Here is a 13,017-nt window from a genome sequence, read left to right on the forward strand (position 1 = left end):
AGTGTCTGAGAGATAGGAGAAGAATGAAGCAGGAGACAGTTAGATTGTGTGTGTGTGTGTGGTGGAGGGGGGTGGGGTTGGTGACCTCATGGAACACCTAGCACCTAGGTTTCCCCGAATACTGTCAACTTACTATGAAGAATGGGCCTGCATCTCAATATCCATATGTTGATGCTTTACACAGAGGGTACTCACCCATTAAACATGGCTCAGTCTGGGTCTGGGTCTGGGACTGGGTCTTACCTCCATCGGAGTAGGTCTCAGTGCCGTATCCGTCCTGAAGACCGTTGTTCCAGGTCCCCTCGTACTTCCCGCTGGTGCCGGTGCTCTCCCTGAGGCCGTAGCGTCCCTTAAATCCACTTGTCCACTCCCCCTTATACACCCACTTGCCCTTGTTCTCCATTCCAATCCCATGGCGCTTGCCCTGCGCCCAGGTGCCCTGGTAGGTGTTCCCACTGGGCCATGTGTACACCCCCACCACCTCAAAGCCATGGCTCCAGGACCCTGAGTACTCGCCTTGGCCCTTCGGCCCAGTACAGATGCCATGGCCGTGGGCTTTGCCTTCCTCCCACCCCCCACAGTATGACCCCCCATCATCAAAGTTGAACCTGCCCCCAGTGGACATGCATGAAATAGGTTTTGGCAAATCCCCCAAATCTCAAAAAAAGAAAACTAACTAAAAACAGAGTTGGAGGTGGGGTTAGGGATGATGATGAGGTGTGGGGGGGAGGAAGACACCCAAACAAATCCCCCGGGTTGACTTAAAGAGAAAAATAAAAAGAGGAAAAAGCAAAATAGACCCCCAGAGTGTAGGGTCCCTCCTGTCAGGCCAGGGAAGAGCAGCGGGAACCTCTTCAAACCATTATTCTGGAGGTTTGGTTCACTGTCACTCCCAGTCCAATCTCCTACAGCTGCAGCTCACAGAAGGGGGAAGGCCCTCGCCAGCCATGCGTCCTCCCTGCCAACACAAACACAGCAAACTCCTTTTCTTTGGGGTTTAGGTTCTGGCCCCCTCCCTCCACGCAGGGCCCCACTGCCGGCACACTCCCAGCTGCGTGTGCCTCCTCCTCTCTGGGGCTTTTAGCTTTAACTCTCCCTAGCAGCTGAAGACCACCAGGCTCCACTTAGAAACCTGGGATCCCACACAGCTACCAGTCAGCTGAAGACCACCAGGCTCCACCTAGAAACCTGGGATCCCACACAGCTACCAGTCAGCTGAAGACCACCAGGCTCCACTTAGAAACCTGGGATCCCACACAGCTACCAGTCAGCTGAAGACCACCAGGCTCCACCTAGAAACCTGGGATCCCACACAGCTACCAGTCAGCTACTGGCCAGATCCAACAGCATTTACAGCGTTACAGGTTCATCTCTTTTGGCTAGCTCAGCTTGTCGTTTGTACTCAACCCACCCAACATGCTCCTGCCACACAGTGCAACACAGAAATAGAGAGAGAGAAAGAAAAAAGAGGGCTTCAGCTTGGTTCTCTCCTGATGCCTCTGCTAGTGAACAGCAATGCAGTCTCTTCCCATATGCGCACACACATATGCACACTCTCACCGACAGCAAGTGCGCACACGGACCATGAAAATAAACAAGTGATCTGATTATTTTCCTCCTCTCCTTTCCCTTTCCCTCTCTCTTTTTTAATCCACGTCCTTAAGTGGTTTAGCGAAACTGATGCTTTTATTCTTGCGCCCTTGCCGGTGAGAAATCCAGATTTATTTCTCCTTTTCCTCTGATTCAATACATCATGCTCTTTTATGTATCACAGCCTGCATTCTGTTGTCATCTCATTTCCCCCTTTCTCCTTATGGTTGGGTCTCTCACTCTCTCTCTCTCGCTCTCTCTCTCTCGCTCTCTCAAATCTCCTCATTAGAGGAGGACTGTTCCAACTAGCCAACACCCCCTCCCCCTCACATGCGTGCTCCTGTTTTTAAAGAGACAGAGGCAGCATAAGATCCAAGCCTCTCTTCTCTCTCTTTTGCTGCCCTGAAGAGCAGAGATGGTTTTTTATTTGCTTTCTTAAGCCTTTAGCCCCTTTGACCTCTCCATCTCTGGTCTGTGCATAAAAACATGATTCATCAACATGTAAGCAAATTATAAGGTAATAGATAGAGACGGCTAAATCTGTTTATACGATAGTTTATAAGATAGCATTCGTATTTGTGGTAAGATTGTATTCACCACAATTCTGTTTCATTATGAGATTCGGAGACTACAGGAAATGGACGACTGAGCATGCCCCATCCACATTGAAGGGGCTGTAGTGGAGCGGGTCCAGAGCTTCAAGTTCGTTGGTGTCCACATCAGTAAGAAATTAACACGGTCCACACCAGTACTGCTATTCATATCCCACTCACCCAGCTCAATGTAACATCGATAGGTTTAGGCTACTACATGATACTAACATTTTCCCTATACCCATCATGAGGTTGCTACAACCTAGCCTACAAATTCAAGTTTATAACGTAAGTGCACAGGTCGAGAGAAATTTGAGTAATCAATGCGACAGACATTGACACATTCAATACTGCCTTTCACACTCTTGCCTGCATCTAGCTGATTTAGGGTGTAATCATTAGTTCTACAGTTGCAAAGAAGAGTCTCTATTGGACAAATTCAGGTATGTTTATCACCGTTTCATTCCGTTTTCTTCCATTTATGAAACGTTTTTCAACAGAATCGGCAGAATGAATACACCCCTGATCACATGCAAACACAGTTCACTTTCATAGCAGCTGCATAACAGCATTATCCCTTTGTTTGTTGCATTCCTTCTCACATCTATGCACTCTCCTCCTCTCACCTTTTCCCTTCACTTGTGGGAACTCCTTAGACTCATCACATATGCTGCTGCTACTGCTTATTATCTATCCTGTTGCCTAGTCACTTTTCCCCTACCTATATGTACATACTGTATCTACCTCAATTACCTCATACCCCTGCACATCGACTCAGTACTTGTACTCCGTGTATGGGGTGGCAGGTAGCCTAGTGGTTAGAGTGTTGGACCAGTAACCAAAAGGTTGCTAGATTGAATCACCGAGCTGACAAGGTACAAATCTGTCGTTCTGTCCCTGAACAAGGCAGTTAACCCACTGTTCCTAGGCTGTAATTTTAAATAAGAATTTGTTCTTAACTGACATGCCTAGTTAAATAAAGTAAAAAAAAAATATATATATATATATATATATATATATATATATATATATATATATATATATATATATATATATATAGCCAAGTTATCATTACTCATTGTAGCCCTCACCTGTCATCATGAATTGCTTTGAGAGACTAGTCAAGGATCATATCACCTCCACCTTACCTGCCACCCTAGAATCACTTCAATTTGCTTACCGCCCCAATAGATCCACAGACTATGTAATTGCCTGCACACTGCCCTGTCCCATCTGGGCAAGAGGCATACCTATGTAAGAATGCTGTTCATTGACTGTAGCTCTGCATTCAACAACATAGTACCCTCCAAGCTCATCATTAAGCTCGGGGCCCTGGGTCTGAACCCTGTCCTGTGCAACTGGATCTTGGACTTCCTGAAGGGTCGCCCCCAGGTGGATAAGGTAGGAAACAACACCTCTTTGCTGATCCTCAACACTGGGGCCCCACAAGGGTGCGTGCTCAGCCCCTCCTGTACTCCAACTTCACCTATGACTGCGTGGCCAAGCACGCCTCCAACTCAATCATCAGGTTTACAAACAACAACAGTAGTAGGCTTGATTACCAACAGCGATGAGACAGCCTACAGGGAGGTGAGTGAGGGCTCTGGGAGTGTGGTGCCAGGAAAACAACCTCTCACTCAACGTCAACAAAACTAAGGAGATGATCGTGGACTTCAGGAAACAGCAGAGGGTGCACCCCCCCCCCCCTTTCTACATCGACGGGACCTCAGTGGAGGTGGAAAGCTTCAAGTTCCTCGGCGTACACATCACTGACAAACTAAAATGGTCCACCCACACAGACAGTGTGGTGAAGAAGGCGCAACAGTGCCTCTTCAACCTCAGGAGGCTAAAGAAATGTGTCTTAACACCTAAAACCCTCACAAACGTTTACAGATTCACAATTGAGAGCATCCTGTTGGGCTGTACCACCGCCTGGTACAGCAACTGCACCACCCACAACCACAGAGCTCTCCAGAGGGTGGTGCAGTCTTTCCAACGCATTACCGGGGGCAAACTTCTCACCCTCCTGGACACCTACAGCCCCCGATGCCATAGGAAGGCTAAAAAGATCATCAAGGACATCAACCACCCGAGCCACTGCCTGTTCACCCCGTTATCATCCAGAAGGCAAGGTCAGTACAGGTGCATCAAAGAGACATCTTCTATCTCAAGGCCATCAGACTGCTAAACAGCCATCACTAGCACATCAGAGGCGGCTGCCTAAAAACATAGATTAGGAATCACAGGCCACTTTTAGAAATGGATCCCTAGCCACTTTAGCAATGTCTCTGTATCTTGCATTACTCATCATATGTGTAAACTGCACACTATACTATTCTACGGTATCTTAGTCACTTAATTGTTTGTAAATATTGCATCACCCATCACATACAGTATATATATATACAGTACGTCGCAGAAGTTTTAGGCAGGTGTGAAAAAATGCTGTAAAGTAAGAATGCTTTATAAAATAGACAGGTTAATGGTTTATATTTATCAATTAACAAAATGCAAAGTGAGTGAACAGAAGAAAAATCTACATCAAATCAATATTTGGTGTGACCACCCTTTGCTTTCAAAACAGCCCCAATTCTTCTAGGTACACTTGCGAACAGTGAACTAACCACAGTGAACTTGCACATCTTGGTGAACTGACCACAGTTCTTCTGTGGATTTAGGCAGCCTCTGATGCTTCTCTCTCTTCATGTAATCCCAGACAGACTCAATGATGTTGAGATCAGGGCTCTGTGGAGGCCATACCATCACTTCCAGGACTCCTTGTTCTTCTTTACGCTGAAGATAGTTCTTAATGACTTTCGTTGTATGTTTGGGGTCGTTGTCATGCTGCAGAATACATTTGGGGCCAATCAGATGCCTCCCTGATGGTATTGCATGATGGATAAGTATCTGCCTGTACTTTTCAGCATTGAGGAGACCATTAATTCTGACCAAATCCCCCACTCCTTTTGCAGAAATGCAACCCCAAACTTGCAAGGAACCTCCACCATGCTTCACTGTTGCCTGCAGACACTCATTTGTGTACCACTCTCCAGCCCTTCAGCAAACAAACTGCCTTCTGCTACAGCAAAATATTTCAAATTTTGACTCATCAGTCCAGAGCACCTGCTGCCATTTTTCTGCACCCCAGTTCCTGTGTTTTCGTGCATAGTTGAGTTGCTTGGCCTTGTTTCCACGTCGTAGGTATGACTTTTTTGCCGCAAGTCTTCCATGAAGGCCACTTCTGACCAGACTTCTCTGGACAGTAGATGGGTGTACCAGGGTCCCACTGTTTTCTGCCAATTCTGAGCTGATGGCACTGCTGGACATCTTCCGATTGTGAAGGGAAGTAAGCATGATGTGTCTTTCATCTCCTGCAGTAAGTTTCCTTGGCCGACCACTGCGTCTACGGTCCTCAACGTTGCCTGTTTCTTTGAGCTTCTCAAAAGAGCTTAAACAGCACATCTGGAAACCCCTGTCTACCTTGTAATGTCTACCTGGGAGAGACTGATGCAGGAGAACTACCTTGTGTCTTGTTGCTGTGCTCAGTCTTGATATGGTGTGTGACTTTTGACAGTAAACTGTCTTCAGCAGCCTTACCTTGTTAACGGAGTTTGGCTGTTCCTCACCCAGTTTTATTCCTCCTACACAACTGTTTCTGCTTTAGTTAATGATTGTGTTTCAACCTACATGTTGAATTGATGATCATTAGCACCTGTTTGGTATAATTGTTTAACCTTTCTGGACTACCCATCCCGGATCATTGTCATCAGAAACGCTGACTAGCATAGCCTAGCACCACATGGTTTAATCATACACCTGACTATATGCCTACAAAATCCCTGACTTTCTACAAGTGTACCTACAAGAATTGATGCTGTTTTGAATGCAAAGAGTGGTCACGCCAAATATGGATTTGATTTCTGTTCACTCACTTTGCATTTAGTTAAATTATAAATTATTATTATTAACTATTAACATGTCTATTTTTGAAAGCATTCTTACTTTACAGCATTTTTTCACAACTGCCTAAAACTTTTGCACAGTACTGTATATATGTGTACTGTATGTATATATATGCCAAGAGTGTGCAAAGCTGTCATCAAGGCAAAGGGTGGCTACTTTGAAAAATCTCAAATATATTTTGATTTGTTTAACTTTTTTTTTGGTTACTACATAATTACATATAAAGGGGCTCCTGAGTGGCGCAGTGGTCTACGACACTGCATCTCAGTGCTAGAGGCGTCAATACAGACCCTGGTTCAATCCTGGGCTGTATCACAACTGGCCATGATTGGGAGTGTAAGGGAAAGGGATAGGGGATACCTAGTCAGTTGTACAACTGAATGCCTTCAACTGAAATTTGTCTCCTCATTTAACGCAACCCCTCTGAATCAGAGTAAGGACAGACGCTGAGGGACGAGAAGCAAGTACAGGTGGTGAACATTTAATAAATAACGGACATGAAACAAAACACTGACAGCATCTGGACAGGGGAAACAAAATGACATTAACGCTGACACGGGGATCAAACTGAGGAACAGACAGATATAGAGGGGGCAATCAACAAAGTGAAGGAGTCCAGGTGAGTCCAGTGAAGCACTGATGCACATAATGATTGTCACAGGTGTGCGTAACGCCTAGGCGCCCTCAAGCGCCAGAGAGGGGGAGCGGGGGCAGGCGTGACAGTACCCACAACTTGATCAGAGAGCCTTCAAATGGGGGGCAGTGGGCCGCATCCGCCAGTTGCCCATCCCTGGCCTATTGTGACATGCATTTTTCAAGTACCCCTTGTGGATAGGCCAAGTACCCCCAGGAGTGCACTACCTCTTGTTCTGAAGAACTGCTCTAGTCTATACTCTGGAGCCAGGATAGTGTTATGGAAGGGTTGTCAATATTGATTACACAACTACTTTTCCTTTTGCTGGTTTAGCTGATGTAGCTCCTTTGGTTCAGCCTGTCAACTGCTTAGCATTAAAGAGGGAGAGGGGGGATTGTGGCAGTGATAGGCAGTGTTTGAGTCACGATTGGTGCCTCCTTGGAATAAGAGTGTTTCTGTATGGTAGGCCTCATCAAATAAATTGTGTCCCTATCTGTGTCCCTAAATTGTGTCCCTATCTCACCTTCTCTCAGCTTCTCATCTTCATTGGCTGACTCGATCACACTTTATTTGGATACTCCAGAAAGTCCATCTGTAGATGCTCTACAGATGGTCATACTATCAACAAATTATCTGTTGATAAGCAACTGCTTGCTACGGTTATGTTTAGGGTTAGGGTTTGGTTTAGAATAAGTGTAAGGGTTAAGGTTAGGGTAAGTGTAGATATCTCAAAATGGCTTCTAGGGTCCTTGGGAGTCCTTATGTCCCAACATTTTTGTCCTTGGATCCCTGAAACACAAATACACTCAAGTTACAATCTAGCACTCAGTTATTGTCACATACTTTCTGTTGTGCAGTATGCCAAATCGGGTCAACAGATGCCAAATATGTGCGCCTGCCATGAGGCTGTGAAGGAATTTGAGCGATTTGTCAAAGCATTCAATACAACTTTATTTATCCCCAAGGGGATCCCGAAGGGGCAAAAGCATGACGCGCCTATTAGTAAGCTGAGGCCCAGGTGGCCACACAGCTGATAGCTACTCTCAATGACAGAATGACAGTCACCATCCTTGTCAGGGAAAACAGGCCACGCTGATTCATTCGCATCATCATCATCATCACCAAACATTATGGATCCTCTCTGAAACGTATCTGTGGAACTTTACAAAAACATTCAACAGCAAAGGAGGGATTTCCCATGTTGTCAAGTGAAATAACAGCAAGGAGAGATAGACCAGTGATAAATAGAAACCTACTCTCTTGCCCTTCCATCTGTTTAAAAGGATCATCAAGTTCACATCTTATTTGTAACCACCCCCTAACAAATACATCTAGATTTGTGAATGTGTGTTGGAATTTTGATACTAAAGGTTTGGCAGCAGAATAGAAGTAGCATGATCGATCAGGGAAGATGGGTAATGCTGCTCTATCTACTGGTCATTAGAGTGCATTGACATGACCTCTGGTATTGTTAACAGTCACAATTTACACTTCCCACATACCATTACAGTTATGCAAACCTTGTACTTTTGGAGTCCTACTTTTGCATTTAATCCATAGTTTTATTCAGTCTATTAAATGTAATAATATGCAGTGCATTCATATTATAACATTTGGATTTTGGAGTATAATGGAGGGGGTACGCGCAATGCCGTCGGGGTTACGCCAAATAAAATGTGATTCACATTTAAAAACACATTTTCAAACAGTCCATTTATATTTTCCAACGGGGCTATACAATTGGGTGAGGTTTTTTTCTCACCTGAGTCGCCTTATTTCAGTGCCAAAAATAAAATGAAACCGTCAAGTGTTCAGCTAAATAACAACACAATGTCAAATACAGGTAGCCTAGTCAAATAATTAACATCCAATCACATTAACCATTACTCTCTCGTGGGAATTCCACTAACGGTCCATATGTTGCCAAACGTAGCTGCTGCTCATTCCGTTTGTCATGTTGGCATAAAGGAGTCGGGAGACAGGTGCAGGAATGCATAATATGTGTTTTTTTATTTATCCAAATTACAGCGTGCCATGTAAAGGCACGAGGACGAAGACCAACCAAACATGTATACAAAACACAGGGTTGAACCCCAAACAAAAGAGCGAGGAGTACCTCGAATAAATAACACCAGCGCACAATGATACCACACGGGACGAGACCTGTAATCATCTGCTCAATACACGCGGCACGAAAGTCAAAACAACAAGGCACAGGTACTCACACGACCAACGGACATTGGAACACTAATCGACAGCCCAATGGTGAACCAAAGGGCATATTTATACAATTACAATCAGGGAAATGGGGACCAGGTGTGCGTAATGAAAGTTTCGGAGGGATTGATAAATTGATAAATGGTTAAAAAAAGTAAGAGACACTACAGGCAGTACTACACCTGCACCTGTTGATGACACAAGTTGTTCTGCTTCCACGAGCACATCCAATGCTAGCATCAGTAATTCTACATGCGTTGTTAGCCCAGTTAGCATGGACACTGACAGTTGTGAATCTGATGCAGCCAAAGAGCTACTACCCACTTACCCCGGGAAAGCACCGAACAATAGACGGGGACTTGGACCATCGAAGAGGCGCAAATATGATGAGAACTACATTGATTTGGGGTTCACTTATATTGGGTGTAGTGCCTTTCCTCAGCCACGGTGTGTTATAAGTGCAAAAGTACCTCACAATACTCACAAAACTCAAAGAAACCTTCACTCTTGTGCAGACATTTCGAAACAAAATATGCCAATTTGAAAAATTGTTTTTTGGTGATAATTAAGAGTAGTAAGACATGTATTAAAGCAACATATACCATTAATAATAAGGGGCTAGAAGAGTCTTACACGGCGAGCTACCGAGTGGCTAGGACAGGCAAGCCCCATTCTATTGTGGAGGACTTAATTCTTCCTGCTGCCGCGGATATGGCTGGGACAATACTGGGGGAAAAGGCCAAAAAAACTATAGAGACACTGCCTTCATCAAACAACACTGTTTCACGATGCGTCAGTGACATGGCAGGAGATGTTTTGAAACAATTACTGCTTTGCATACAAGCCAGTGAATTATATGTCTTACAGCTGGATGAGTAAGCAGACGTGGCAGGTCTGGCACAGCTCCTGGTATATGTCCGTTATGTTTATGGGGGGTCAATTAAGGAAGACATCCTCTTCTGCAAACCACTGGAAATCAGGACAACAAGAGAGGATATTTTTAAAGTACTGGACAGCTTTGTGACATCAAATGGACTTTGGTGGTCAATATGTGTTGGTATCTGTACTGATGGTGTAAAAACCATGACAGGGAGACATAGTGGAGTGGTAACGTGTGTGCAAGCAGTTGCTCCCGACATCATTTGGGTACACTGCAGCATCCACCGAGAGGCTCTTGCTGCCAAAGGAATGCCCGACTGCTTGAAAGTCGTTTTGGACACTACAGTAAAAATGTTTGTTCAAGCAAGGCCTGTGAACTCTTGTGTATTTTCTGCACTATGCAATGATATGGGCAGTGATCATGTAACGCTTTTACAACCTACAGAAGTGCGCTGGTTATCAAGGGGCAAAGTATTGACACGTTTTTTTAAAATTGAAAGACAAGCTTAAATTTACTTAAAGAAAACTTTCTTTACTTTCTTTACTTACATTAACAAGGACAACACACTGGTCTTTCCATCAATGTCTGATTTTTTGTGTGCAAATGAACTCAAGCTTACGGACAATGTCAAATGTGATATAGCGAAGCACCTGAGTGAGTTGGGTACGCAATTATGCAAGTACCTTCCCAAAACGGATGACGCAAACAACTGGATTCGTTATCCCTTTCAAGCCCTGCCTCCAGTCCACTTACCGATATCTGAACAAGCGAGCCTCATCAAATTTGCAACAAGTGGTTCTGTGACAATTGAATTTAATCAGAAGCCACTGCCAGATTTCTGGATTGGGCTGTGCTCAGAGTATCCTGCCTTCGCAAATCGCGCTGTTAAGACACTGATGCCCTTTGCAACCACGTACCTATGTGAGATTGGATTCTCGGCCCTCACTAGCATGAAAACTAAATACAGGCACATATAGTGTGTCGAAAATGATTTAAGACTCTCTCCAATACAACCCAACATTGCAGAGGTATGTGCATCCTTTCAAGCACACCCTTCTCATTAACCTGTGGTGAGTTATTCACCATTTTTGATGAACAAATAACCATTTATATGTAAGATGGCTAAATAAGGAGAAAAATTATTGATTATTATAATATTATTATTTGTGCCCTGGTCCTATAAGAGCTCTTTGTCACTTCCCATGAGCCGGGTTGTGACAAACACTCACACTCATTCTCATGTTTAATAAATGTATCGTATAGTGTGTGTGAATCACATTGGCAGGCTTACAATGATGGCAATAAACAAAATTTGAGAGTGCGCTGACCCTGGTGCTAGAGGGAGTATGCAGCTGGAGGTTGAATGTTTGGAGGGGTACGGGACTATAAAAAGTTTGGGAACCACTGCTCTACAGGATTGCTGGGTCACCCGCGGGACGGTTGAGCTAACGTAGGCTAATGCGATTAGCATAAGGTTGTAAGTAACAAGAATATTTCCCAAGACATATTCATATATTATATTGTCAGAAAGCTTAAAATCTTGTTAATCTAACTGCACTGTCCAATTTACAGTAGCTATTACAGTGAAATATTATCATGCTGTTGTTTGAGGAGAGTGCACAGTTATGAACTTGAAAAGTTATTAATAAACCAATTAGGCACATTTGGGCAGTCTTGATACAAAATTTTGAACAGAAATGCAATGGTTCGTTGGATCAGTCTAAAACGTTACACATACACTGCTGCCATCTAGTGGCCAACATCATTTTTTTTTAAACACATGTTTTTTCCTTTGTATTATCTTTTACCAGATCTAATGTGTTATATTATCTAATGTGCTTCTACACCTGCATTCTAGCTGTTTGGGATTTTAGGCTGGGTTTCTGTACAGCACTTCGAGATATTATCTGATGTACGAAGGGCTATATAAAATAAAATTGATTGATTGATTGATTGATATTTTCCTAAATTCATTTAACATTTCCACAAACTTCAAAGTGTTTCCTTTCAAATGTTATCAAGAATATTCACATCCTTGCTTCAGGTCCTGAGCTAGAGGCAGTTAGATTTGGGTATGTCATTTTAGGCAACATTTTCAAAAAAGGGTTCAATCTTAAGAGGTTTTAACCAGAGAGTGTGTGTGTGTGCTGCCAGATCAGGCTATTGGTACTACAGTGCATCAAAGCATTAACTAATGTGGACATCTACTGGTTATTTATGGGAAGTGCAAGGTCATGTATAAGAGGTAAAAAAGCAACAACAAGCTCAGAAAACATGAAATTCTCATTAGGTGAAATTCAAGATTACCATATGCAAATAACACTCAATGTTTATGATTACAGCCTGTATGAGGTTGCAGGTTAGGGTTTTCCGTTGTGAATCTTGTTCTGGAGGCAGCTCTGCAGAGTGGTCACTAGCTGGCACAGACACAAAGTCCTCAAATCTGATTTTAAATATAACCATACCCTTAACCACAATGCTAACCCTAATGCCTAATCCTAACCTTAAATTAAGACCAAAAACCACATTTGAGTTTTAATGAATTTTTACAATATAGCCAATTTAGACTTTGCAGCTGGCCTAATTAAGGGGAAATCGCACCCAACTGGGCACAGACTGGGCACAGAAAGTTCAAATCAAATCAAATTTTATAGGTTGCATACACATATTTTGCAGATGTTATCACAGTTGTAGCGAAATGCTTATGTTCCTAGCTCCAACAGTGCAGTAATAACAATACACGCAAATCCCCAAAATAAAAAGTAGGCTAAGGAATTAAGAAATATATAAATATTAAAGCAAGCAATGTCAGACTCCTGAATATAAATATACAGTGCATTCGGAAAGCATTCAGACCCCTTCCCTTTTTCCACATTTTGTTATTTTACAGCCTTACTTAAATACATGTTTTCCTCATCAATCTACACACAATATACCATAATGACAAAGCAAAAACAAGTTTTTAGAAATGTTTGCAAATGTTTGTTTTTTAAAAATACAGAAATAACTTATTTATATAAGTATTCAGACCCTTTGCTACGAGACTCGAAATTGAGCTCTGGTGCATCCTGTTTCCATTGATAATCCTTGAGATGTTTCTACAACTTGATTGGAGTCCACCTGTGTTAAATTCAATTGAT

At 43.2% G+C, this 13,017-nt stretch overlaps 1 protein-coding gene across 2 annotated transcripts in view; it reads right to left on the bottom strand.

Moving 5' to 3' along the window:
• The window catches only part of jph3b (junctophilin 3b), a 57,542-nt gene extending 55,684 nt beyond the window's left edge, over window positions 1–1,858 (bottom strand). For both annotated transcript variants that reach the window (XM_055934463.1, XM_055934462.1), the window contains exon 1: window positions 244–1,858. In XM_055934463.1, the coding sequence (XP_055790438.1) occupies window positions 244–625 (382 nt within the window). In that variant the 5' untranslated portion in view covers window positions 626–1,858. The remainder of the gene's footprint in view (window positions 1–243) is intronic.
• Window positions 1,859–13,017: the final 11,159 nt, after the last annotated feature.

Source organism: Salvelinus fontinalis, chromosome 9, assembly GCF_029448725.1.
Source record: "Salvelinus fontinalis isolate EN_2023a chromosome 9, ASM2944872v1, whole genome shotgun sequence".
NCBI lineage: Eukaryota > Metazoa > Chordata > Actinopteri > Salmoniformes > Salmonidae > Salvelinus > Salvelinus fontinalis.